This window comes from Dama dama, chromosome 20 (genome assembly GCF_033118175.1).
Source record: "Dama dama isolate Ldn47 chromosome 20, ASM3311817v1, whole genome shotgun sequence".
In the NCBI taxonomy this organism is placed as follows: Eukaryota; Metazoa; Chordata; class Mammalia; order Artiodactyla; family Cervidae; genus Dama; species Dama dama.
The window spans coordinates 116,441,010-116,468,669 of NC_083700.1; the positions used below are offsets into that span (position 1 = coordinate 116,441,010).

At 56.8% G+C, this 27,660-nt stretch overlaps 2 protein-coding genes across 6 annotated transcripts in view; one reads left to right on the forward strand and one right to left on the reverse strand.

Annotated features, from left to right (window-relative positions):
* PASK (PAS domain containing serine/threonine kinase) overlaps window positions 1-10,101 on the reverse strand; it is a 33,321-nt gene extending 23,220 nt beyond the window's left edge. Inside the window, exons 1-6 of one of the 4 annotated variants that reach the window (XM_061122665.1) lie at window positions 10,036-10,101; window positions 3,416-3,672; window positions 2,399-2,631; window positions 1,669-1,839; window positions 827-967; window positions 134-268 (exon numbers count right to left, since the gene is read on the reverse strand). In XM_061122665.1, the coding sequence (XP_060978648.1) occupies window positions 134-268; window positions 827-967; window positions 1,669-1,839; window positions 2,399-2,631; window positions 3,416-3,611 (876 nt within the window). In that variant the 5' untranslated portion in view covers window positions 3,612-3,672; window positions 10,036-10,101. Of the gene's footprint in view, window positions 1-133; window positions 269-826; window positions 968-1,668; window positions 1,840-2,398; window positions 2,632-3,415; window positions 3,749-9,624; window positions 9,888-10,035 lie in introns of those variants that run through there. The other 3 variants (XM_061122664.1, XM_061122663.1, XM_061122662.1) reach the window with 3 other exon arrangements.
* Window positions 10,102-10,971: 870 nt separating this feature from the next.
* On the forward strand, window positions 10,972-27,586 carry PPP1R7 (protein phosphatase 1 regulatory subunit 7). Of its 2 annotated transcripts, XM_061122667.1 has the most exons (11): window positions 10,972-11,050; window positions 13,557-13,618; window positions 14,039-14,167; window positions 16,967-17,022; window positions 17,589-17,654; window positions 18,233-18,363; window positions 18,729-18,891; window positions 20,052-20,168; window positions 20,944-21,048; window positions 23,901-23,987; window positions 27,299-27,586. In XM_061122667.1, exons 3-11 carry the CDS (start codon window positions 14,101-14,103, stop codon window positions 27,473-27,475), a joined length of 969 nt encoding a protein of 322 aa, XP_060978650.1. In that variant the 5' UTR covers window positions 10,972-11,050; window positions 13,557-13,618; window positions 14,039-14,100; the 3' UTR covers window positions 27,476-27,586. The 2 variants fall into 2 exon arrangements, with proteins under 2 accessions (XP_060978650.1, XP_060978649.1); XM_061122666.1 differs by lacking the exon at window positions 13,557-13,618 and having other exon boundaries at window positions 10,974-11,050.
* Window positions 27,587-27,660: the final 74 nt, after the last annotated feature.

Sequence of the window (27,660 nt, forward strand, 5' to 3'; positions counted from 1 at the left end):
TGCAGACATTCCTGCTGTCAGGTCATGGAGCTGGGTCTAAGAACTCAACCGACACTAGACAGACTCCAGCAGCCACAGGGCCCAGCTTCAGCCAGGCAGCGCCAGCGGCCAGGGCCCTGCCCTGAGGACCTACCGTGGGGATGTGCTCGCCAGGAGTGGGGAGCTGCAGGGAAGGGATGAGGTCTGTGATGTGCTGCCCAACCACCTCCTCCCCAGACGCGAAGCCGTGCAGGTGCGCGAAGAGCCCATCACAGGACGTCACGGTGCCCTAGGAGGAAAAGCCGGTGTTGAGCCTTGTGATCCAAGTTCCCTGTGCTTCAGCTTCAAACCTCACTGAACCTCTGTACCTTCCAGCTGAAGGCAAGGCTGTGGTGCGCCCCCCGCCCCAGCCTCGAAAGTGCAGGGGCAAAGGGAGCCGCCCTCAGAATGCTGTCTCCCAGCTCTGCCAGATGTTCCCAAACGCGTGTTCCCCCAGGCACCCACAGAAGCCCGGCTCACGCTGGAGGCTCACAAACCACACACACAAGCGGCACACCCACGCCAGCCTTAAGTGCAGCCTGCGTGTCAGCCACCACCCAGGGGGCACACGTGTGACTTTATCCAAGTGTTAAGATCATCCTGTGGGGGCCGGGCTCATATCCCACGAGCACAGGTGGGGGAACAGAGGCCAGGGAGGTCGGATGCCCTGCCCAAGCACAGCTACCAGGAGGGCCGCAGGCCCTCTTCCTGCCCCAAGGCCCCGGGGGACACCATGTGCTGACACGCCGGGGCAGGGGGGCCCCAAGGGGTAAGGTGACCCACAGCTGGGGACCTGAACGTGACTCACGTCGCTCCGGAACGCCACCCAGGCCGAGACCCGCTCCACGGGCTCCAGCATGACCACGCAGCAGAGGCTGCTCTCCTGCTTCACCCTCTTCATCCACACGGACACCGGGATCCTCTCCCCGCTGCGGCTCACAATGTCCACCTGGGGCACAGAGGGGCTCAGAGTGGCCCAAGCCTGGCCCGCGGGCGTGCCTGCCCGCTGCTCACCCGCCTCCCGTATAGAAATTAAAGTGCAAACAAGGCTTCCGACGCTCGACCATATGGTCTCTGAGTGAGTGATCTATCAGAAAAGTAGCTGTTCTCATACTCCGCTTCACGGCGGAGTATAAAGCAAGGGAAACATGGTGGCCAGATTTCTTAAAGGAAAGACACCCACACATGTTCAGTGTTTGCTTTTCTTTCTAGGCAGTAGTCCCGTGGACGCGTAATTTTCTGGGTGTACGTGATCCTATCTAACTTGTTTCAAGGCCTCAGGCTCAGGGCTCAGCATTTAACACGCAAGTCAGCCTGTCAACGTCCAGCCTGGACACACACATGGGGGAGCCCAAAGCTCCAGGGAATCGTTGTAGCCATGCCAGCCCCCAACACCACCAGACAGGTGGGCATGGAGACGGAGATGGGAGATGACAGAACTGCCAGCTCCCCAGAACCTGGCGTGGGCCCTGCAGGCTTGCCAGTGCGGGTCGAGCCTCATCCCTCATCAAGGAGCACCAGGAAAGTGCAGCGTCTCCACTCTGATGTGGTCTCGCCCATGCCCACCCCCCTTCCCAGCTGCCCCCTATGCCAGGGCCACAGGCGGGACGGCCAACCGTGAACGCCAGCAGCCCAGAGGCCTGCACTCACCACGGTGCCGAAAGCGACGGCGGCATGCCCGTCAGCCTCCACATGCTCCTCGCTGAGGGCCTGCACCACATCGGGGTCTGGCTTCAGGAAGAGCTGCGTGAGCTTCTGGCCAATGAGGTCGTGGCTGCTGTAGCCCAGGAGCCGGCATGCTCTGTCGTTGGCCACCAGGATCTGCGGTCACAGAGAGGAGGCCCCGTGTCAGCAGCAGCTCCTCCGCCCCCGGAGCAGCTGAGGGGAAGGCGGCGCAGGCCTCGCTCTCCGCCCCACCGTCGGCAACTCTCAGCAGAGCCACCGCAGCTCCTCCACCCCAGAGAAACAGAAACAACTGCCGGCAGTGCAGCAGGAGACTGGCACCACGCCAGCATCCCCCACCAAGACGGGCGCGGTGGCGGGGACCAGCCCCATGCCCACCCACCTGAAAGCCTCAGCTCTGTGCACACAAACACGATCCCGCTAATGCATTTGCTTTAGCAAATGCTGGCTCTCCACGCTCAGCAAATAAGATTACACGACGCACTACCCCCTCTCCTTGAGTCTCTGCATGGATGGGAGGACTCGATTTGCCCAGACAGATTCATACTGAGGTCTCCAAAGTCATTGCTCTCACCGCTGCAGAGGTAGACCCAACCGTGCTCCTAGCTGCACTGACACGCTCAGGTGCCCATCTGAGGCAGTAAGCTGAGGCCGCAGACCCCAGGCGCGCGGCTGGGTCACACCCCGCAGCACGCACCTCTGTGGTCTTGGCGTCCACGGTGAACACGGCCTTGTTGGGGTTGCACACAGGGGCTGGAAGCAGCGGTGGGGACCACCCCAAGGACAAGCGCCGCAGCAGGGAGCAGCAGGACGTGCTGCCCAGGGACCCCGCGAGGTCCGTCTGCCCCGGCGTGGCCGCGCAGTGCACCTTGCTCGTGCAGATGTTTTGGGCAGCCAGTGATGACAGGCAGTAAGAGCTCCACCTCTCCTCTGGAAGGCAAAGGGACACATTGGAGCCCACACGACCCCTGCCTCGAGCTCCTGCAAGAGGGCCCAAGGACGAGGTGACTACAGTGTTGACAAGCACTCAGCCGTGCATTCCAACACCCCCCGGGGCCCGCCGAGACCCGCACACAGCAGCACCAACGCCAAGCTCCCCACTGTCCCACTGTCCTCCCGGGCCCCCCACCTGCAGGGTCGTTCACCATCACTCCGGAAAGTCCGCTCCCGGCAGCAGGCCGTTCTCACCCAGCCCTTCAGGTCCCCCTCTGCTTTCCCCACCTCCCTCCCCCCAGCCCGCTCCTCCAGCTCCAGCCAACTCCCACCTGCTGCCCCCCAGGGGGCCCCTCCAACAAGGAGCTGCCCTGGCAGAGCGGCGCCCTCCCCCTCGGCTGGATCTGGGCCCTGCAGGCCTTGGGGAGGCTGGCCGCCCGCGGGCCCATCTAAGCCGCCTGCATCTGAAGGAGAGCAGGAGCCTGGGCGTGCGCAGTCAGCACATGCTGAGTCCAGTGAACAAAACGCCATCTGGCTCCAGGCAGCCCACCCACCTGGCCAGCCACCTCACACACCGCGGACTAAGCCCGACCCTGCACTGCAGGCCGATCCCAGCCCCGCCTGGACGAGGAGAGTGTCTCGTCTGCTCAGAAGTGACAGCAGGACCAACGCGGCAGAAACACAGGCCTCCCCCCTCCCGTCAGAGCAGAGTCACCGAGCAAGGAGGCCGGCGTGGCCCCGTCCTGCACAGGCCGCCGGCCAGCGGGGAGAGGCTGCTTACCTGACAGCAGCATGCGGCTCTGGCAGAGCTTCGACAGCCCGGGCCTCCTGCTCGCGTGTCTGTGGGCTGAGGACCAGGACTTGCCGGGCTCCAAGGCGGCAGGCGCGGCGGGGCCCTCCGGGGGCACCGGCAGCGGGGGGCTCCCGCCCGGGCCCCGGCTGTCCTCTGCAGAGGTCATTGAACCCCCGTCCTCCATGGGGAGCTAGCGAGCCAGCGGGACCGCTGTCCACCGGAACACAAAGGAAGCTGACCAATGTCTGCCAGGCAAGGACAAAGGCAGCTTAGCTAGTTCATTCTTCAGCTCAGTCCCAAACAGCCGTCCAGGGTCAGAACCTACGATGCAAGGACCGTCAGAGCAAAGAGAAAGGGGTGGGAAAGAGAGAAGGGAAAAGGAGGAACCCCAGCGGAGCGGGCGGAGCCAGGAAGCATGCTACAGTACAGACCCACGGGCGGGGGGCCCAGCCAGGGGTCTCCAGGGCCAGGGCGCTGTGCGCCTAGAGCCTGCACCCCACTTCTGCATTACCGTCTGGGCATGCAGAACCAAGAGCTGGCAGCCAGGGTTACAGGAAACAGAGACGCTGCTCTCAGAGGTTGTGCACAGACTCTCACGCACTCTCAACTCCCGCACAGAGGCCATGGTCCCAGAGGAGCTTGGCCAGACCACCTGTGGGTCTCAGAGAGCCTCCCGGAGAAGCAGGAGGCAGCGGGGCTTCACCTGGGGACTGGGATGCTGGCTGCAGTCATTTCTGTGATCTTGATCCCAGGGCTGACACCAGGGCTGGTGGGCATGATCCTGGAACCCTCCCTCTAGCCTAGTGGCGCCAGGCTTCTGCCCAGCTCACCACTGTGCCCACAACAACGCCGCAAGGCAAGGCCTCCCAGGCAGCTGGGCTGCGGCCAGTCCTACACACCAGCACACCACAGCAGCCAGCCCCAGCGCAAAAGAAAGGTGCACGCCACCCACACAGGAGGCAGCCCTGACGCCTCGGGTCCTGCTGCCACGGCTGGGCGTGCTGTTGGGCCCCACAGGACATTATTCACACAAAGCCACTTCTCCAAGGCTGGCAGACATAACTAACCTACCTAGTATGAAGAAATAAAGGTTAGCAAGATGAAGAGATGGGAGAATATGTTCCAAATGAAAGAACAACAGAAAACCTAAGAGAAAGAACTTAACAAAACGGAGATGAATAATCCACCCAGGTGGCTCAGTGGTAAAGAATCCACCTGCTAATGCAGGAGACCTGGGTTCGATCCCCAGGAGGAGGAAATGGCAACCTGCTCCAGTATTCCTGCCTAGAGAATCCCATGGACAGAGCAGCCTGGTGAACTGCAGTCCATGGGGTCGCAAAGAGTCAGGCATGAGTAACCAAACACACATACTATCTACCTGATAAAAGAGTCCAAAGTGTTAGTCACTCAGTTGTGTCCAACTCTTTGTGACCCCATGGACTGCAGCCCCAGACTCCTCTGTGCATGGAATTCTCCAGGCAAAAATACTGGAGCGAGTTGCCATTCCCTTCTCCAGGGGATCTTCCTGATCCGGGGATCGAACCTGGGTCTCCTGCATTACAGGCAGATTCTTTACCATCTGAGCCACCAGGGAAGCCCAAAAGAGTCCAAGATCATGACCATAAAGATGCTCACAGGATTCAGGAGGGCAAAGGGATGGACACAGTGAGAACGTCTACTAAGAGTGAAAAATATGTAAAAGAACCAATCAGAACTGGAGAATACAAGAGATGAAAAAATGTACTCCAAGGAATCAAGTAGATCAGATGAGAGAGGAACAGACCAAAGATCTGGAAGGCTGAGTAGTAGAACAGAAACCTCCCAAGCTGAACAGGAAAAATAAAAAAGAACTAAGGAAAATGAGAATAGCTTCAAGGACCTCCAGGACAACATCAAGCAGGGCAACATTCAAGTTAGAGAGGTTGCAGCAAGAGCAAAGAGGGAGAGAGAGCAGAGGACTTACTTGAGAAAACAACAGCAGAAAGGGACAGACCTCTAGGTCCAGGAAGCACATGACAACACAGTAACAATTTTGTGAGGTGACAGGTAGTTACTAGACTCACTGTGGAGATGGTTTCCTAATGTACATAAATGTCAAAACCATATGATGTACACCTGAAACCAGTATTGTAAGTCAACTATATTTCAACTTTAAAAAAGGAATAAGAAAAATAGGCAAAAGGAAAAAAAATTTCACAAGAGAATATCCTGTAAACCTATGACAAGAAACTTAATCATGACATTTGCATAACCATGACAACTTTACACTACTAAATCAGCAAATTTGGAAAACTCAGCAATGGCCACAGGACTAGAAAAGGTCAGTTTTCATTCCAATCCCAAAGAAAGGCAATGCCAAAGAATGCTCAAACTACCACACAATTGCACTCATCTCACACGCTAGTAATGCTCAAAATTCTCCAAGACAGGCTTCAACAGTACATGAACCGTGAACTTCTAAATGTTCAAGCTGGATTTAGAAAAGGCAGAGGAACCAGAGATCAAATTGCCAACATCCATTGGGTCATCTAAAAAGCGAGAGTTCCAAAAAAATCCACTGCTTTGTTGACTCTGCGGATCACAACAAACTGTGGAAAATTTTGAAGGAGATGGGAATACCAGACCACTTGACCTGCCTCCTGAGAAATCTGTATGCAGGTCAAGAAGCAACAGTTAGAATCAGACATGAAACCACAGACTGGTTCCAAATCGGAAAAGGAGTACATCAAGGCTGTACATTGTCACCCTGCTTATTTAACTTATATACAGAGTACATCATAAGAAATGCTGGGCTGGATGAAGCACAAGCTGGAATCAAGACTGCCAGGAGAAATATCAATAACCTCAGATGAGCAGATGACACCACCCTTATCGCAGAAAGCAAAGAACTAAAGAGCCTCTTGATGAAAGTGAAAGAGGAGTGTGAAAGAGTGGGCTTAAAGCTTGACATTCAGAAAACTAAGATCATGGCATCCGGCCCCACCACTTCATGGCAAATAAGATGGAGAAACAGTGGAAACAGTGACAGACTATTTTCTTAGGCTCCAAAATCACTGCAGATGGTGACGGCAGCCATGAAATTAAAAGACACTTGCTCCTTGGAAGAAAAGTTATGACCAACATAGACAACATATTAAAAAGCAGAGACATTACTTTGCCAACAAAGGTCCATCTAGTCAAAGCTATAGTTGTTCCAGTAGTCACACATGGATGTCAGAATTGGACTATAAAGAAAACTGAGCGCCAAAGAATGGATGCTTTTGAACTGTGGTGTTGGAGAAGACTCTTGAGAGTCCCTTGGACTCCAAGGAAATCCAACCAGTCCATCCTAAAGGAAATCAGTCCTGAATATTCATTGGAAGGACAGATGCTGAAGCTGAAACTCTAAAACTATGGCCACCTGATGTGAATAACTGACTCATTGGAAAAGACCCTGATGCTGGGAAATATTGAAGGCGGGAGGAGAAGGGGACGACAGAGGATGAGACGGTTGGATGGCATCACCGACTCGATGGACATGAGTTTGAGTAGGCTCCAGGAGTTGGTAGACAGAAAAGCCTGGTGTGCTGCGGTCCATGGGGTCGCAGAGAGTCAGACACAACTGAGCGACTGAACTGAAATCAGCAAAAGTTAAGAGTTCTAAAAACTCTTAATACCAAATGTTGATAAAAGATGTAAAAAAAAAAAAGATGTGAATCAATGGGAACACTAACAAATTAATATAATCTCTTCAGAAAAAAATCCAACGTTCACCTTCTCTGACAGTACTTTCCACCCTCAGATTTACATCCTAGAAATCTTTGCACATGGATAGCAAGTCACACTCAAGAATGTTCAGGGCAGTATGGCTCATAATGGCGAAAGAAAAAAATAAAAACCTAAGCATTCCTCAATTAGAAAACAGACTAAAAATCCTGGTACATTCGTGCTATGAATTATAGACTGAAAACAAATTCTGTACACACACGGATAAGTCTTAGTAATAAATGTGAAAAAAAAAACAAGTTACAGAAGACTATCCTCAATAGGATTCCTTCTGTGTAACATCCCCTCATCCACATAGTTTAGGGATACACACTTACATGACAAACCCAAACGTCAGGCCGGAGGTGTCTTTTGAGGGTCCTCTGAGCTGCAGTGAGGGAGGGAATGAGGGCACAGGGTCTTCCACGTCCTAATTCGGGTGGTGGGCTTAAACGTGTCCACCTTACTGCTTTGGTTTGTGACTGATATTGCGAATCAATCAACTAGTATACACTGAAAAACTGAGATATTTTACATGTACCTGTTTACATACCTCATGGGATCCTAAACAGTAATAGCTGACCATGAACCAAATAATGAGTAGAAAGAAGTGAAATAATGAATAGAAAGAAGTAGCAAGAAAGAAGTGAAATAATAAACTATTAGAAGGTGTTGCTGTCCTTCAAGGAGCAACATTTAAATGTCAAAGGTTGAGATTTCCTTCTTTCAGCATCTCAATGTTCTAATTATTTCTATAATAACTAACAGTGACATGATCATATTTTAGTTTTCCGCTTCTACAGCCAGCATGTAGACAAAGTCCAGCAGACTTGATTATGACTTCAGACATTATAAATGTTATAGAACTTTACATTGTAAAAGACAGTAATCAAACTCTTCAGAATACACTGTAAATGTTACAAAAGCTTACTTTGTCAAAATGACAAAAACTGGGGAGAGGAGAGAAGGAAATGAAGGGAGGGGAGAGGGCACAGAATGTTTTATACTTCTGATGCGAAGACCTGACTCATTGGAAAAGACCCTGATGCTGGGAAAGATTGAAGGTGGGAGGAGAAGGGGATGACAAAGGATGAGATGGTTGGATGGCATCACCGACTCAATGGACATGAGTTTGAGTAAACTCCAGGAGTTGATGATGGACAGGGAGGCGTGGCGTGCTACAGTCCATGGGGTCACAGAGTCAGAAGCGACTGAGTGACTGAACTGAACTGAGGAAGCAAAGAATATCAGAAGTTAATAAACCAAGAAGTGGCTGCAGAAAAAACCATCCCTTCTCCCTTTGCACCTTCTGTACTGAGTGTAGTCTGTGGGGCCAGTTCAGTGTCACACAGCACATCCAGGCCACAGACCCAGGTTGGCCCCTGAGAGCACAGAGCCTGGCTTCACACATCCTTAGATCACTTCCTTTTTCACCCATTCAATTTTGACTCAAACTCTAATCAGAAATGCCTGCAAATCCAGGCCAAGGGTTTTAAAATAGGTGGGGTGGTTTTTAAGAGGAGGGGGGAGGCGTATGATTGTTCTGTTTTGTATCCCCTCGGAGCAGAAGCCATGGGAAGCTGGATGCAGACAGCGCCTGATGGTGCCTCAAATTAACCCTGCTCCTGGTGCTGATCTTGATTCCAGAAGGTGTGAGTGACGCTCTCCACCCCCAATCAAACAGAAGGAGAGGTTTGCAGGGAGCTTCTGGAAAAGTACTCCTTGCTCTTACAGGTGAACGTCTAGAAGCAAGTAACTTTCTCCCAGAAGAACAAACGCTAGGAGACAGCTTGTTCCAACTGCTCCCACCACGCTGTACAAGCAGAGCAGCACAGCGTGAGGCTAACATGCTGGCGGGCAGAGCTGAGAATGACACGATGTCATTTGCAGCCACAGGATGACCCTACCCTAACACCTGCCTTCCTCTGGACGTCAGCTGTGGGGCCCATCCTGAGGCGGTCTGTTTCTCGCGTCCAGGCCCCCTCCAGAGTATCCAGGGTGACACTGCTGTGATGGAGGGTATGAGTCAAGGGCACCTCTCAGACTTGAGAGGCCAGCACAGGCGTCCTGGAGGAGGCACCAGCAGAGTTGAGCCGGCAAAGCAGAGTGAAGGAACCTTTCAGGAAGAACTGCAGTGAGTCCTACAGGGCCCCTGGGGAGGGGTCCACCCGTTAAGACGGGTCTGAAGAAGCTGGGCTGACTCCCAGGGCCTCTTGTTGCCGCAGGCAGTATGGCTCTTACCCCAAAGACTGACTTTCAAGGTCTGCTTGGTGGTAACCTGACCAACACGGGGAAGGGGGAAGTCACCGTCATTCACACAAGAAATTATAAGGTCTTAAAGCAACGGCAGGAAGACACAGAGGGGAACTCGCAAGAGAAAGTAAGACACAGAATTGACGTAGGTTTACTTTGCCAGATGTAGAAGGTAAGGGGACAGAAGGCATCAGACCCACCGCAAGGCCACGGTCCTTGTCTAGGAAAAGAAACGCTTGCGAGGAAGTTAAAGACAAACCACAGGTGTGCAGTGGGGACGTCGGGCAGCACGGATGAGGCTCACAGCATGGATGAGGCTCACGGCTCTCCGCACACACGTTCACTGAGGAGCTCCTGGGTGTCAAGCTCAGCGAGCCTCCTCCTGGCCCCTTCCAGCGGTAGGACAGGCACACACAGTCCCTCTGGGGGCAAGGACCGAGCGCCGGGTTGGGGCCAGGCCCAGGCCGAGACCCTGAGCGGCGCTGAGGGGCGGGCCCGGGCAGGCGCGAACAGCCACAGGGCGGCAAGCGGGCCGCCACCGACCGAGCGGCGCGGGGCGGGCAGTGGGACAACGTGGGGCGCGGGGCGGTGCTCCCACGCGGGTGGCTCACCTGAGGTCGCCCAGTCACCCGCCGAGCTCTCCTCAGCGCGCCGGAGAGCGCCAGTCCGCGCCTCTAGCGCCACCAGCCAATGACAGAGCGACGGGTACCGATTGACAGGTCCCAGGGGCCAACCGCCGGCGCCTGTGGGCGGGGACCCAGGGAACCCGCGAGGAGACGCCCGCGCTAACGGTTGCTAGGGACGCGACGGAGTCCGTCTACGGCGCCTCAGAGGAGCCAAAAGAGACGGCGCCTCCGCCAGCGCGGTCCCCGGACGCCGTTTCCTCCGGTCTCAGGATCAAAAAGGGTGAGGACCGCGGACCTCGCCTCTCGGAGGCCTCGACCTGAAGGCGCGGAGCAGAGGGTGGCTCCCTCACGGCTCACGATGCCCGCAGGGCCGGGGCCCGTTTCGGGCTGCGGCGCCCGCAGTAGCTAAATCGGCATCCAGGTCCGACCAGCTCTCCTGGACCCGTTAGCGGACAGGCCCCGAAAAAGAGAGCAGACGCCCTGCGCTGAGCGTTAACTGGGAGCGGCCCCTTCGTACGGGTTCAGTCCACACCGCGACGCCGGGACAATGTCTGCCCAATTCTGCAGACGCCGCCGCCGAGGCTCGGAGTGGCTGGGGAGCCGCCCCGCCGTGTCCCGCCACCAGCCCATGAGCGCAGAGCCACCCCAGGCTCTTCTCCGCTCGCCCGCAGGCTCGGCTCCGTGCTTGCGACCCCGAGCGTCCCTGCCCTCATCCCGCTTCCCGCCTCCAGAGCCTCCAGTGCGCTCATCACCTGCCGGCGGGGCGGGGAGATCCGCGGTGCGGAGGCGGAGGCACGCGCGGCCTCGCGGGTGAACTACAACTCCCATGAGGCTCTCGAGCCGCGCAAGAGCGCAAGGCCCCATTGGCTGGAAAGCCTCTGAGCTGGGAGCTCTGATTGGCTGAGGGGCCTGAGGCGACAGATTCCGGAAAGGGAAAGAGCAGCCAACATGGCGGCAGAGCGCGGCGCGGGCCAGCAACAGTCGCAGGAGATGATGGAGGGTGAGCGGCCCCGCGGGTCGGCGACCGAAGGGCCCGGCGGGCGGGGGCGGGGTCGGCGGCCCGTGCCAAGCATGCCCGGGAGAAACGGGGAGGCCCGGGCCCAGCCCCGCGCGCCCCGTGACATCTGCCAGCCGACAGGGCGGGGGTGGCCCCGGACAGCCGGACGCGGACCCCGGTGCTGAGGCGGCAGTGGCCGGGAGGGCGCGGGCGGCCGGGGAGGTGGGGGCCGCAGGGCCGGGGCGAGCGGCGGGAGGACCGGGCTTGTGGGTGAGGACTAAAGGCGCGGCGGTCCCGCAGCCCCTGCGCCCGCCCCAGCTGCTGGGAGCCTCGCACCGAATCCCTGAGCTTGACCCGCGAGGCAGGTCCCCAGGCAGCTGACCGAGAAACGAGGCGCGGGCTCGCTGGGACCCGCCCGAGGCAGCTCATTGGTGGACGCGGCGGGGGTGGAGAAGGGTCCTCTCGAAAGCGAACCGGTTGAGGGGAACGGCTGACCGCAGCCAAGAGTTGAGTGATAGAATCGACAGGTACCTGTTTTCAAAGCTGTCATAGATCCAAAAGACTAATTTCAAGTCTTTCGCTTTGTTGAAAAAAATCGGCATGCATGTTATGTATGTATATAATTACATGTACACCTAGCCCCAGTGGAGAGCCAGTCGTGTCTTTGAGCACTCATTGTAGTTTTGGCTCTGCTGGTTTCCTGAGGGCTCCCGAAGAGAAGCCGGGGTCTCCAGTGTCAAGTGCTAGGGAAGGGGTGGAAGAGGCGGCAGCATGTTTGGGAGTGATGGCTGCAGCAACCAGAGCCAGCTCCCTGCTGCACCTGGAAGGATATACCAGTCAGCCAGGCTGGAGACAGGGTGCCGGAAAGAACAATGGCCAGGTGAAGGAAATCACACACAAACAGAGGGGTGTGAGGGAGTGTGACCTGTCTGGAGTGACCAAGAGTGACAGTGGTATTGGAGGAGAGTGAGGCGGGTGAGGCAGGCAGTGCACGTGGTGGAGGGCCTGGGTGGAGGAGCTCAGGAAGGTCTTGGATGTGGAGACCTTTGGGTCTTTCTAAGCAGGGAAGCACCTCTTCTTATCCGCCTTCTCCCTGCCCTCCTACCTCTCCCACTTCCTCTTCAGCTGTCTCCCTGTCTTGGTAAATGGCAAATGGGAGGAAACCTAGGCAATCCCTTCTCTCTGGCTGCCACCCATTCCACAAATCAGCAAGCTCTGCTGACCCCACTTCCCCAGTATCTCCAAGTATTTGCTACCTCTCCCATTCCCCCTCCCAGTACCTTGAGCCAGGCCACTGTCCCCAGTGCCCCACAGTCACCTGGTATGCTGATCTGCTATCCCATATTTCACTTTGGCTGCCCTTCATGAGCTAAGCTCCTCCCACCCTGGGCTCAGACCATCGTCCAGTAGAACTTGCTGTCCCTTAGCCTGGACCACAGAGAGGTTGTGCCTGGTGATGGCTAATTTACTACGCGTCTTCATGCACGTCATGCACATGCTGTTGTGCCTGACAGCGACTCTGATATGTGGGTACTATTCTGGCTCCTTCTACTCATGAGGATACTGAGGCTTCACAAAGGAAGTAACAGGCCAAAGCTGTGTCTGTCGGGGCAAGGTGCAAACTCAGGAAGAGTCACGGGCATTCTAGACATTTGGGGAATCAAAGATCAGATTTGTATTCTGGGATCAGATCAGAGTCTCTGAAGAATAGATTTAAACAGACAGACAAGCCACTGAGAGACCAGTTAGGAGGCCAGGCAGGAGCGCAGACCACAGGTAGTGAGTAGCTGATCCAAGACAGTTGCCAGAAAGTTGCAGGAAGAAGGAATGGGTGTGGTGGTGTTAGAGGTGAATTCATCAGGACTTGGCCAACAGCCTTTCCTGGGTGCTGCTTTGCTAATCCCAGTGGGAGACTTGGAGGTGAAGCAGCGTCCTTCCCCACAGAACGCACACCCCTCTGTAGATAAGCTGTGGTCAGAGAAGAGAGACTCCTTGCCCTGTGACTGATGAAGCCACACAGCCTGCTAGTGCTCTAACTCTTCCAGACAGGCTTCCACAGAGGTTGCCAAAAAATTAAGAAAAAGGAAAATTATCTGACAGTCTTGCCAAAAGATTTTTACCAGTCAGCCACATTTAATTGGGCTTCCCAGGTAGTGCTAGTGGTAAAGAACCCTGCCTGCCGGTGTAGGAGACATAAGAGACGTGGGTTTGATCCCTGGGTCGGGAAGGTCCCCTGTAGGAGGGCATGGCAACCCACTCCACTGTTCTTGCCAGGAGAATGCCCATGGACAGAGGAGCCTGGTTGGCTACAGCCCATAGGGTTGCAAAGAGTCAGACACGACTGAGGCAACTCGGCACTCACTCAGTACAGGACTGCGCTGGGTTAACGGTGCCGTGGCGTTTAGGACCATGACTCGTGTGGGGCGTGGAGCACTGCTGGCTGTCTTCTCCTTTTCTAGAGCGCCCCACTGCCCACAGTCTGATTTGAGTTAGTCTTGATTTCTTTCAGAACGTGGGCCTGTGAACTGGGCTGGTTTTCTTGGCCAAATGGATAGTGGAGCCTGGATGAAGGTATGTGGCGGGAGGGTCACACGGTCCCCTCTGTGTGAATATCCAGGCCGAGAGGGCGCGGACAGGAGGTGCTTCTCTGCGTGTTACCATTAGCACGTTCAGCCACAAGCCACCCAGGCCTTCCAGATACCTGGTGTTCTTCTCGAGTTCCTTGAGAGCAGGAATAGTGTGCTCCTGACCTTTGTACCCCGTGGCCTCCCTGCTCTACCCTCCAGCACAGCCCCAGTCCTCCCCTCCTCTGGCTACCTCACACGGTGCCCAGGACACACGTGGAAAGTACTCAGATGTTTGTTGACCTGAATTCAACAAAAGTTCTTGAATGAAGTCTTTTTGACTTCCAGCTGGATGTTAGTCTGTTGTATGTTCCTCACAGAGTCCGCTAACATGAATATGCGTTCTTATGGGTGTGTGTGAATTCAGTTGACAGGCGGGTTGAATCAGAAGAGTCGGGCGATGAAGAAGGGAAGAAGCAGAGCAGCGGGATGGTGGCAGACCTCAGCGCGCACAGCCTGAAGGATGGAGAGGAGCGGGGGGCGGAGGACCCCGAAGGTACCGGGCGAGGGGAGAGCCTTAAACGCACAGCGGGAGGCTGCGGGCTCTGTCGGCTGTGCTCAGCCTGGGGGGCGGGGAGGGGTGTCAGCAGGCACCTACCCAGTCCACTCAGGAAGCCCCGCAGGGCCTGGTGGGCAAGGGCTCGGAGCCGGGCGCCCTCTGAGGAGCTCGCCGAGTCAGCTCCACACTTAGGGCACTTGCAGGCAAGATGGATGGTTTCCTAATTTCACGGAAGGCAAATACAGCCGCTAGTGATACTGGTACAAATGTGTTCTCTGGAACAGAACCAGGAAATCATTTATTACCCACATGTTCAGAAAGTGAAATTGAAGTAAAATAAACACTGTATGCCTTCTTTTCCTACCTCAGTCATATAGACTAATTTTATCTTAGAGAAGTCATTTCTGAGTCCTGCTCCACCATACTTATAAGCCTGAGGATCAGCTTCTAAGTTGTCTTCTTAGTGATTAAAAACAGCAAAAGGAATTTAGAGATGAAAAAAGAGTTCTCCGCCTGTAATGATGGTTTTTCACCCCCTGAACCATGATCTAAACCTTTTTTCTTTGTTTGCTTAGAAAATCAGTTTCCATTGAAAGAAGGGAGAGAAACCATACACACAAAAGGATATCCAAAGTATACTAGGTGAAGAAAGCAGATTTTTTTACAGACAATGTGCATGTTAAAATCCTATTTTTATTTTTTAAATATCGATAATAGCATGTAGTTTTACCTACTTGAGAAAGAAAACACATCAAACGATTGGGGCGGGGGATCTCTAAGGAGCAGGTTTGAGAGGGTCTTGTGCATTCTGCATTTTCTAGGTTTATCTCCATTGTGTGGATTTTTAAGGTATCGATACTCGTACATTCCCCTTATGGTAATAAAAGTAAAACTAATCTTTAAAGTAACATCATGCTGTGTGCCAGCACAGATGCTTGGTAACTATGGCAACCTAATTTTAAGGCAAAAGGCGACTACCACAAAAGTACGAGTCACATTATTTAGGAACTTCAGAGGCAACATTCTGGAAGCCGTGTGGGTGGAGAAGCACATGGGAGGGATGGGTGACAGCTCTCCTTGGGGCTGAGTCACTGGAAGGTGGGGGGGGGGGGTGCGCCCCCTGCCGTCACGTTCTGCCGCCTAGCTTGCCGACAGGCCTGGCGTGGGCACACTGCCCGGCTCGTGAACAAGGGTCACCCCCGGGAACCTGACTAGCAGTCCTCCAGGAAGACGCACCTCTGTAAGTCCTTAGAGAACCAGGACCTGCTCCTCCCTGTGCCTGTTTAGGTCTTAGGTTCCAATAAACAAATTCAAACCTGTCAGCTGTTAACCTTTCACTTATTTTCTGTAAGTTAATGTTTTAACACTTGAAACATATGTGATAGGTTCAGGAAGATGGCTGGTAACTTTGTCTCAAAGGTTAAGCAGGCATGTTGAACACCGCCCTGTGCTGCGTGTATTACAGACAGAGCTCTTAGGCCTTGTGACCTCATGTCCTGGTTTGGACCCCAAGTGGCCTGGACACCCTGCCTTTGTTGTGGCGTGTCTGTCTTTGCAACTTTTGAGTTCAAGTTGTTGTCTGTGCTGTCTTTTGAAGAGGGATCATTTGGGGCAATCTCTTGGTTTTGCCCAACTCCTTTTATTTAATTCTTGGGTTTGTTGACATTCCATAAAGCTATGGCTGACCTAGAGTAAATGATGTGTTTTGTTTTTTAACTAGCTATTGTTGACGGTTATGGAAAAGGCAGTGCAATGAATTTAGCCATTGTGGGGCCAGGAAGCCTTTCAGGCTGCTCCTGAGTTGGGCGTGCCTCTCTGGGGCCTCTCCAGTCCAGCCTGTGAGCTGCCCATGCTGGGGAGGTGCCAGGGGTCTGAGGCCAAGATGTGGGCAGTGTTGCTGTAGGGAAGACACAGAGGCAGGAGGCCCCGGGGCACAGGCCAGACAGCAGGCACGTGCCCGCCAGGACCAGGCGCTCTGCACGGCAGGCGCCCAGTTTCTTCAGCAGCACGCTGTGAGGGCAAGAGCAGACTGTGGAAATGCTCCCCGGTTGTGTGCGTGACCTCTTGCAGGTCCTGATGCACCTGGCAGGCTGGGAGTAGTCCAATGTGCCACGGTCAGTCCGGACCTGCCCTCCTCGGCCCCGCTGGGGCCCTGGAGACCCGTGCTCCAGGGCGGACTGGCTCCCAGCCTCCCCGGTTCCTCAGCAAGGGGTGTGTTTCACTTATTCAGCAAGGCTCTTTGATCCTGTCGATTGAACTGAGCTTCATTTTGTTTTGCTCTTTGCAGAGAGACATGTCTGTAGATGCAGGGCCACTTTGCAAAGCAATGAAAGGCACGTCCTGGAACATCTGATGTGCCGGGCATGACCCACATCCCAGTGACCTGATTCATGGCCACAGAGCAGAAGGGAAAGACTGGGGCCGGCCGCCCCCAGGTGCCACTGCAGGCCGGGCCGGGCGGTGGCGGCGGGCGGCCTCCGTGCTGCTGGCTGGGCTCACCTGAGGCTCGGTTGCCCCCCACCCTTCTGCCATTTCCTTTCTTGGGAAGTTGTAGGATGTAGGTGGAATCCTGGAGACCTCTGCCAGTAGCTGAATTCAGGACACAGAACCTTGAGAGGTGGCGGTTGTCAGGTGTTGGCTCCACCGCGTCGCTGCCCTCAGGTGTCGCCTGCAGGTTCTCCCTCTGTTGAGCTGGCCCCGTGCTTCAGGCAGCCCGGCCCAGCTGGCCCCAGCGTCCGGGCACGTGCTCCTGGAGACCAGCCGCTCTGAAAGGGCTTTTTCTTCTTCCTTTTCCAGAAGGACACGAGCTGCCTGTGGACATGGAGACCATTAGCCTGGACAGAGACGCAGAGGTAACGCTGCCTGCTCGGCCACCCCAGGGGCCTGGTGGTGGAGCGCTCTGCCGTCAGGGGTCTTTTGTGTCGGTGCCAGATTAGTAGATGATTTCCCTAGACGGTGCGGTAGTCTGGGCGGCCCTTGGTCAGAGTCCTGTGTTCTTACTGGTTTTAATACCAGTGCCCAGTCTCGCGTTGCGCTTCACACCCTGAGGATTGTGTGGCAAAGGCAGCGCCTTGACTGCTGCGTTACATCAGTCAGATGATTGCTCCGTCCTGGCGGGGTCCCGCCATCCAAGACTCAGGGAAGCCTGAGGAGCCGCAGGCAAGGGTGGGGCTACCCTGAAGAGACGCCCCTGGGGCGGCCCGCAGGGGCGCGACCAGGCTTCTAGTGTGGAGGGTCCGTCTCACATCAGGCCGCTGCCTGTCACAGCATGGCTGTGCCCGCGTCACCTGACCCCACAGCTCAGGGCGGCACTGCTCCCCGAGCCCCGCCGCCTCTCGGCCTCCATGTGGCTCCAAGCCCGGGAAGCGCATCTCTAGGTGCTTGTCTGCAGCTGAGCTAGGTTTTGTCTCTGTTTCAGGATGTTGATTTGAATCATTATCGCATTGGAAAAATTGAAGGATTTGAGGTGCTGAAGAAAGTGAAGGTGAGAGGAACTTGGCCTTGCATGGGAGGGGCCTCTGTGACCCTGCAGAGCGCATCCCGCCCGCTGGATGTAGATAAACGAACAGAACCGTGACCATGCTTGGGAAGGTGCCACGCTGCACTGGGAACATCCCTCGGGCACTTTTGATCCTGAGCCCTGCAAGGTGATAGGTCAGACGCTAGGCTGGGTGGTTCTCCTCAGGTTCACGCGGTGGCTCAGACCTGCGGTGCCTCCATCGGAGCCTGCCTGCAGCCATGTGCAGCCCAGACTGTGCGCTTAACTCACTACAGTTCAGTCTGGTTTCCAAAACTGAGCCACCGAGAGTTCCCTCTGCTGGAAAACAGCACCCCTCCGCCTTGCCCAACGCCTCCCTCACCGAGTAAAGAACGCTCATCAGGGCCTGCCTCCGTCCCCGCAGGTGTCTGCCCGTCCCCTCAAGGTCAGCACCATTCTAGAAAACAGGAGGAAAACTGCGTCCCCACCCGGGTCCTGTGTGCGGAGGCCGAGTCCAGGACCAGCGGGCACTTCCTCTGGGTCGCCCTGTTGCCTGTGTCAGCTGACCTTTTTCTGTTCCCCAGACTCTCTGCCTCCGACAGAATCTAATTAAGTGTATTGAGAACCTAGAGGAGCTGCAGAGTCTTCGAGAGCTGGATCTTTACGACAACCAGATCAGGAAGATTGAGAACCTGGAGGCACTGACAGAGCTAGAGTGAGTTGTGAGACTGCAAGGGGCCCGGCAGCCTCCCCAAAACTAGCCCTGCACCCCCGAACTCAGGCCTGGGAAGCCCCCCTCCAAGGTCAAGCCTGTGCCTGGCTCCTCCGGGGCACCGACTTGCACACAGTCCCAGCCTGCACGTGAAGCCTTTGACTAAAGACGTCAGGCTGGCTCCTCAGGAAGAATATGGTTTCTGCCCTCAGCCCTGTCCTGGGAGCCGGGGCAGCAGGCTCTGGGGGCCCTGTGGGCTGCCCTCCTCACCCCTACACGTTCCCCAGGTGGGGTGCTGCCTCTAAGTCAGTTACGTCCTGAGCTCTCTGTGGCCTGTGCTCGTTAATAAATGTTTTGCCTGTTCCCAGGATTCTAGATATTTCTTTTAATCTACTGAGAAACATTGAAGGAATTGATAAATTGACACGACTGAAGAAGCTCTTCTTAGTCAACAACAAGATCAACAAAATTGAGAACATAAGCAGCTTGCACCAACTGCAGATGCTGGAGCTGGGGTCCAACCGGATACGGGTGGGTGTGGGCACGCAACGTGGCCTGGAGGTGTGCAGGGCGTGTGCTCAGCTGTGTCTCTCACGAGACCGAGTGCTGACTGGGGGTCAGTGTTAGAGCGTGGCCTGGATGTAGGGGGCTAGCCTTTCTTCTGCACACAGCGTTCCCTTGCTCCTTATTCCAGTCACGATGTAACTCTTAGCAAACTCTCCCATTGCACTCTGCCCGACAGCAGCCCCCAGCGCTTTGCTTTTGAATGTGCTGCTGGGTGTGTTTTTAGACGCACCTCTTGGCGCAGAAGTGGCCCGAGCACAGCAGGGGGACGGGCCCTCACTCCGGGCCATAGGGGTTGGGGTACAGCCTGGTGCGTGGTTGGCCCGTCTGCGCCTGCTGAGTGGCTGAAGGAAGGGTTTCTGAGCCCTTCCCCTACCTCCATGCCAGAAATGCCCCTCCAACTTTTGGAAGCTTCTAGCACACTGCTCAGCTCAGGTTGGCTTTCATGAGCTACACAGAATGCAAAGCAAGGAGAGCAGTTGCATCAAAGGGCTTCTTATGACTGTTGATGGAGGTGATGTGGCTGAAAGTAGCAAAACTCGGAGTGGTCCAGGCATCAGCATGTTCCGCAGCATCCCTGTTGCGGAGAGAGGGGCTGCGACACAGCTGATGCAGGCGATGGCAGGCGGGGCTGCCCTCCCTCCAAGTCCTCGTCCTCCCGGACCAGCCCCGGCCCCGTCCTGCTGTGAGACCTGGACGAGAGGCTCGCTCTGCACTCGGAGGCCCCGCTGCGTCCCCTGCCGGAAAAGCTCAGTTAGCCTGTGAGAGCGCTGTATCCGGGAGGCGGTGACCTGAGGCCTGCCAGGGCGCTCATTAGCGCAGCTGCCCATGGGGCACTGGGGAGCACGCGGCAGAGCAGGGAGGAGGGCAGAAGGGGTTGCAGAGACAGGGAGGGGCAGAGCACCCCCAGGAGCCTGCGGGCGTCCCAGGCTCAGGGCTCCCGTGTCTCTCACCTGCGGGACACAACCAGCGTCTTGTTCTCAGGTTGCACTCTGCAGTGAGGTTGCCTGGGGGGATCCCAGAGTGGGCAGTACCTTGCCCAATGCCCAGGCAACTGCGTCTGCTCGCCCGAGGGGGCGGGCCCTTTCCCCTCCCCAGTAACTGCTGCCTTGTCCTGATTTTCACAGGCGATTGAAAATATCGACACGTTAACCAACCTGGAGAGTTTGTTTTTGGGGAAAAACAAGATCACTAAGCTTCAGAATCTGGACGCACTCACCAACCTGACCGTCCTCAGCATGCAGGTACAGAAGGCCCATCCTCCCACCCCCCGGGCCCCCGGAGCAGGGCATTGCTCCCCATGTCTCCATGCTGGGCTTCACTGTCAGTGAGCGATGGAGACATCACACTTCACGGATCTGTGACACGTGTGACACACGCAGGCCTGAGGTTTCCTCCCTTAAGGTGCCACGTTTCTTCTCCTAATGAAAGTCCAGGCGTTTTTTAGCCAGAGCAGCTCATCTCCACAGCTCACGCTGTGCTGGGCTCCATGGTTGGAGGGACCCCCGCGTCCCGTCCATCCGTGCCGGGGGCGTGCCACATGGGCGTGGTTGGGCAGCGCCCGCGTGGGGTGGGCAGCAGCCGCGGCCCAGCTCCTTTTGTCAGGAGCAGGCGCGTGGCGGCGGACCCAGTCATTGGTGGCAGGCCTCAGAAAGCAGCTGTCGTGCAGACCTGTGTGAGAAGCGGGCACTGTGCTCTATCTCCAGTTAGGATAGATGCCGAAAGAAATGACAACTAAGTTATTTTAAAATATCCTGGTTTTGACATTTTTGAGTTAACTGAATTACTTGAGGTACACTTTCCTCAAGTAGATTTTGAAAAGTGAGTTTCGTGTATCAAAGCCTTTGGCCGTGCACACAAGTTTTGCCCAGGACAGCAGACGCAGGGCCCTGGTCTGCCTGCCTCTGGGCGAGGCCCCTGCAGCCACTGTGGGTGGTGCCCTATTGTCAGGAGCCCCGGGTCCGCAGCCCTGCTCCCCAGAAGCCCCCTGGTCTCACGCCGTTCTGACTCTCCCTGCAGAGCAACCGGCTGACCAAGATCGAGGGCCTGCAGAGCCTGGTGAACCTCCGGGAGCTATATCTCAGCCACAACGGCATCGAGGTCATCGAGGGCCTGGACAACAACGTAAGAGCCCGTCTGGCTGTGGGGCTGTAGGGGCACAGGCAGCTCTCGAGAGGTTCTCCGGGGAGACCTTTCCAGGCACCTCAGGCTGGGCCACAGGCCGGCCGACTCGCTCCTCACCCGCGCGCTAAGCGGGGATGAGCTGTGTGTCGCGGGCTGGGTCAGTGCACCGCCCTGTGGGCTTTGGGAAGGTTTCTAAAAAGTAAACCCCAGGGACTTCCCTTTGGTCCAGTGGTTCAGCCTTCAAGCTTCCAATGCAAGGGACACAGGTTCCATCCCTGGTGAGGGAACTGAGATCCTGCATGCAGCATGGCATGGCCAACAATAATTAAAGTTTTTAAAACGGAAACCCTAGCTGCTCCTGGGTGTCCGTGTGCCATGGATGACTCTCAGTTGTCAGCAGCTGCCCTCTCTTCCTGCCCCTGGCCACCAGCTTCTTGGCCCCATCCCCAGCCGAGGGCCCAGATCCTGCACCGTCCTCCTCCCTCTGTCCTCCCTTCTCCCTCCGTCCTCCGTCCTCCTCCCTCCTCCCTTCTCTTCTCCCTCCTCCTCCCCTCTTCTCTCTCCTCCTCTCTCCTTCTCTCTTCCTCCCTCTTCCTCTTTCCTCCTCCCTCCTCCCTTCTCTTCTCCCTCCTTCCCTCTCTTCTCCCTCCTCCTCCTCCCTCCTCCCTCCTCTCTCTTCTCTCTCCTCCCTCCTCCTCCTCCATCCTCCTCTCTCCTCCCTACTCCCTCCCCTCTTCTCCCTCCTCCTCCTCCCTCCTCCCCTCCTCCTCCCTCCTCCTCTCCCCACCAGCCCTGCCAACCCAGCACAGGACAGCCTTAGAAGCACTGGGCAGGGGGGATAGCCCTGGCCCTGAGCCCTCAGGAGGCCCCTGCCCTCCTCAGCTGTTGCAGGCCAGCCTGCTTTTCCTCAGCACAGTGTTCAAGACAAATAAAATACTTGAACTCACTCAATTTTAGTGGGTGTTTTTTCCTGTTTTAATTGCCAGCAGGTGTAACCAGGTCGGTCACCTGGTAAGCACTGTGTTTCAATCTTCGTAAGGGCTTCTTTGGCCCTGGGCCTCATCAACATCAGTGAGGTTTTAGGGGAAACCTGCTTTCTGGATTTTGTTTCACCAACGTTTACAGAATTTTGGAAAAGCTGGTGAAATTTTACTCCAGTGAGCGTGGTCACCTTCCCCTGCCTTTCAGTCAGACTGTTTGCAGAGCTGGTGTGTCACCTGGGTGCACGCCTGGGCGGTGCAGAATGGGAGATTGAGGCCAGGCTCTGAGAGGTAGGGCTGGGCAGGGGCTGGCAGGGCCTCCTCCCCACGCCAGTCCCCAGAGCGGCTGGAGGGTCTGTGCAGGAGAGGGCGTGGCCCCCGGGAGCAGCAGGACGCCAGGCCGGCAGGACAGGGCGGGAGCTCTGGAGTCTTCTCGGGAGGTTGTTGCTCATCAGCCTGGCCCAGTACTAGACCCTACATGGGCTTCTGCAGCAAAACAGAACAAAAGCAGTGTGGCTTTTAAGTAGTTACATTTTTGTAAGGTCCTCCTAATCAAATGGAACAGGCTTTATTCAACTAGAGAGCAAATATTCTGTATTTTCCTCTGAGCTGCATCTCTTAATTTCTCTGGAGTTTACTCTCGTGGTACGAAGTCAGGTGGTCAATGATCTTTCTCCCAAACAGGGAACGCCTGCTCCCCTGGCACCCTGGGGCCACCCTGCTCGGGGCTTCTCCAGGTGCCAGGCCGTCCCACAGGTCTGCCCGGGGAGACTGTGGTTGCGGACTCGTGGCTCTGCGGGACTTGCTCTCCCCACCCCACCTTACCCCCATCCCCCTCCTTACCTTTTTTAAGTAATTAGTACTGGTTTGCTTTTGAACGAGCTTTCGAAATGCTGTCCAGCTCCCCAGAACATCTCAAGGTAGCATCAAGCACATGATGGGGTCCTCGTGCTCGGAGGTTTGGGGCCGTTCTGGGCACCCCTGTGCTGGTCTCCGCACAGGGGCTGCCCCAGGGTCACGGCCTCCCCATGCCATAGACACTGCAGCCCTGCCGGTTCCCGCGCTCGCGCTCCCCACGCCCTCCAGCCCCCAGAGCCTGCACAGCGGGCACAGCTGGGCCCCACCCTGCCGTACCCACACTTCCTTCTGCGTGGTTCTCCCAAGTCCCTGTTTGCCCACAGCCCCCGCGCCCTGCAGGCAGGTGCCTGCCGGCCCACTGCGGTCAGTGGCCGTCTGAGCAGAAGTCGACAGAGCAGCCTGTGCCCGGGTCAGCACCCAGATGGGTTGCTGGAGCACCCCGCTCTGTGCTGGAAGCAGGGTCCCTCCCAGAAGGGACGGCGTGGGGCCTGGCACTCCCCACCCTCGCCGTGCCCCGGGCCCTCTGCCTTAAGTGAGGAGGGGCGGTTTCAGAATCACTTGGGGTTGGCTGTCTCCTTGGGACAGGCCCTAGATAAACGCTGCTACACCTGTTGCCCTGCAGGGCCCACCCTAGGGCCCGGGCAGCCTCCCAGCGCCCAGGCCTCCTCTGTTCTGGTGGGTGCTATCTGCCCCTCCAGGACCGGGCATCCCACTGGGGTCCTTTGGACCACAATGTGGGAGTCGGGCGTGGAGTCTGGGGGCACTAGTTTCAGACCCCAGTGACAAGGGCTCAGTGAGGCAGTGGTGAAGATTGGCTGTAAACTCGGCAGGGGGCTGCAGGAGGGGGCAGGGCCATGCCCCCTGCCCCCACCCGCCAGCACCACCTTTCTTGTGAGGGCAGAGGGCGGCTCGGCTCGCCTCACGCTGTGAGCCCAGCGCCCAGCGCAGCGTGCATACCCACACAGTCACAGTGGAACTGAGGTAATGCGGGAAAATTTTATCTCCTTGTTCTAGAACAAACTCACGATGTTGGACATTGCATCAAATAGAATCAAAAAGATTGAGAATATCAGCCACCTAACAGAGCTGCAGGAATTCTGGGTAAGTGCAATGCATGTGCGCTTGCTGGCGCTCAGCTGAGCAGGTCCCGGTGCCCGGAGCGCGTCTGCTGTGGCTCTGGGGGCCGGGGTGGGGACCAAGAGCTCGGGGGGCTGCAGACGTGGTCCCCACAATGCATGTGGCCTTCCAGCAACGGCGTCACCAGAGAGCTGGGTAAAGTTACAGGCTGTCAGGCCCTGCCCCACCCCAGAGGCAGAGCGGCTAATGGCTGCTCTCATAAGAACATGAGAAGCCCTGATCCGTGTGGGTTAGTCCCAGGGTCGCCGTGTGGCTGGAGGGCTTCCAGACGCAGCCCCGAGGCCGTGCTCCTGGCTCGGATGGCCCAGAACCACAGGAGGAGCTATGGATGGACCTCTGTGGCTGGTCACCTTGGAACATGCCCCTTGTTGGTCTCACAGCGATGGGTGTGGTTCCTGGAGCCCACAGATGAGAAACATAAGAGGCATAAGAAGCCACGAGACTCTTTTGAGGGGGTAGCAGGTCGACCCCCAGCTGAGATCCGCAGTGTCAGAGTCCCACACGCGTGTCCCGAGTGTGACTCCTGCAGGAGTGCCATGTGCAAAGTGTGCGTCGTCCGAGATCTGTGCTGTGTGCAAGGCCTGCCCCTTCCTCACCCAGCCATTCTGCCAACCCTCTGATGTCCTGTGTGTGTTCTTCTCCTCATCTCAGAAATGACCCAGGTTTCCCTAATGCACAGCAGCCCGCTCTGAGGATGACCCTGCCCGTTAGTGAAGGCGCTGGTCTTGGGTGCCGTCTGGGCGTGACTCCCAGACCAGCCTCTGCAGGGCTGGGGCGCAAAGTGAGCCACTGGGACTGCGGTCTGGTGTGCAGCCCAGCCGTGGAGGAGGGCGTGGCCAGGGTCAGCAGGTGGATCGGAGCAGAGGGATTCTGTCTGAAGAGGCCAGGGCACCACACAGCCAGAGGATGAGCCCAGAGCCGGGGTCCTGACCAGGCTGCTCCAGCACCGGGGCACCCAGCACTGCAACATGCGCACACCTCTCACCCCAGCCCAGCCAGGTGCCGGCCCTCGTGCCCTGGCGATCCTCCCAGGAACCTATGCTGGCCTGAGTGACAGAGGCCTGGAGGAGGCAGGATGCCCCCCATGATGGGGTCGTGAGCAGACTGGCTGTGTCTGGGGGGCTCGCGTGCCCTCGGACCCCCAGCTTTCTGTGAAGTAGCAGACTCCTAGTCTGACGCCAGCAGCCTACAAGTGATTTTGTTGTGTAAGAAAAACACCTTGAAAATTCCCCTACTCCTTGGTTTTGTTTCAAGTGTTGCTGAATTTGAGGGGAAGTGAATGTAAATTTTGTATGTAAATGTCAGCCACCAGAAACCACTGGAATAGACTCTGGAGACAGTCTGCGTGGAGCGCCATCCCGGCTGCGTCTGCAGCAGGACTGCAGTGTGGGTTCAGGCAGGACGCTCACATGTGAGCCCAGGATCACCCGCCAGAAGTTTGCAGAGTTGTCGGGGTCACCAGCATGCCCACGCGATCACACGCACCCGGGAGTGAGACAGCACAGGCTGCCATCTCTGTGCGCTCCGTCTGCGTGGGGTGCTGGTCAGGACGTTTGGGGGGACCTCCCCCACATGTGCACATAACGCAGCGGTCAAGTGTGGAGTGGCTGAAGAACAAGCTCACGGCCACAGGGAGCAGCCTGCTGCATCCAGAGCACGGGCCATTCTGCGCGACCAGCAGCCGGCTTGCTTTAAAGGTCACTTCCAGAGAAGGAGGCGGGAGACAGTCTAGGACAGAAGAAACTAAAACAGTGCTTCCAGGAGGTTCTTTAAGAAGACAAGTGCACCAGGAAGTCACTCCCCACACCTCGCTCCTTCAGCTGGGAAGGTCGCACGCCTCTCAGCTGGGAAGAACTCAGAAGAGAGACATACAGACCCATCCCCCCCATGACCCTTCCAGATATTCTAGAGTTTCTGTGGAGACAATACAGGTGAATGGTTTTGAGTTTCATTTTGAAAAAGTACAGAGTTACAAGCGTCTGGGAGTTACCTTGTCTAAGGCTCCTTTACAAGCGCTGTTGGTGCTGAGCAAAATCCCCAGGCCCACTTTACAAATCCTAGAGAAAACCGCCTGGAGGCTAGCTGTGCTACAGAACACCCTAACTGATAAGACCTGGGGCTTGTAAACCTAGTAACTAGTGACTGCGGGGACAGCCGTGTTGGCGGGGCTGTGACGGCTCACAGGGAAGCACGTGGGGTGTGTGTCTGGCGCACATGACCGTGGAGGGGAGAGGAGGCGCGGGCGAGTCGGGGACGCCACCACCAGCAATGCAGGAAAGGGGTGGGAGTAGATCCCGCGGCCAGGACCTCCCCTCTGAACAGTGACAGGCCTCCGTTTGTTAAATGAAGGTGTCTTTTACTTCTGTGAACTTCATTGACCTTCTCGTGATGCCGAACACACCTTGCTACACTCCCCAGTTATTACCATATTTTGTAGCAGAAACACAGAAGCCATGTTTTTTAAGGAAGAAAATACAAAAAATGCTTATAAATAGACTGTATATTTTGCCAAAAGAAAGGTACAAAATGCTGCTTAAAAAAACAAACACTGAAGACCAATTGGAGAACAGAGCCATCCGTCACATTTGGAAAGTGTGTGGCACATAAGACTGGGTGCTGGGCCCCCAGACCACAGCGGTGCAGCCAGTGCTTAAAGGTGGAAATAGCCAGTGTTGGCGTGTTTTCCAAGGTGCACGCGTGGAAGGCGTGTACCGTGTGCTCACGCAGCTCCGCTGTGGCAGCTCCGGTTGGCTGCCTGGCTGCAGCCCCAGCCTGGGGCCCAGGCCTCCCCTGCTGTGACTGCGCCTGCGAAGGGGCCCAGGGGACAGTGATGGACGGGCGGGGCGGGGCCTGGTAGGTGGGCGGGGCGCAGGCCGCGGCTCCTCGGGGAGCAGCCCTTGTCCCTTTGCGGTAGAGGCTTCAGGCCCCGCCTGGGAGCAGGCCTCGGGGCCTCCACAGCCTCCAAGTTCTGGAAAGCTGGGTGTCCCAGGGCAGCTAACACACAAGGCCCACAGGGAGTTCTGTGAACACGGGCTTCCTTAAGCAGGCTAGCCTGAGAAACCCTGTCTGCCCCGGGCGGGGGCGGGCACTGTGTGGTGGCTCCGTCGTCCGTCTGGGGACCCGGACGTGGACTTAGCGGCGTCCGCCAGGTTCATCCCACGGGACACGGCCCGCCCAGCACACGCCAGGGTGCACGGGCCGGCCTGTCTTCTGCATGGGGCGGGGTGAGGGCCGTGGGGTCCCGAGGCTTCTCTGATGCGCCCCTGTCCCCCCAGATGAACGACAACCTCCTGGACTGCTGGAGCGACCTGGACGAGCTCAAGGGCGCCAGGAGCCTGGAGACGGTGTACCTGGAGCGGAACCCTCTGCAGCGGGACCCGCAGTACCGGCGGAAGATCATGCTGGCCCTGCCCAGCGTGCGGCAGATCGACGCCACCTTCGTCAGGTTCTGAGGCCCGCTCCTGCAGAGCCTCCCGGCCACGGTTTTAATCCACCCGTCGCTCCTGCAGCGTCACTGTATCAGCAGTCACAAACCCAAAGGCAATAAAAAGGCACCGAGTGAAGCTGCGTGTGCAGGGCCGTCCCCACCGGCCGGGTGTGGCCCCTGTCCGTGCTCCGTGGCCCTGGGCCCTGCCCG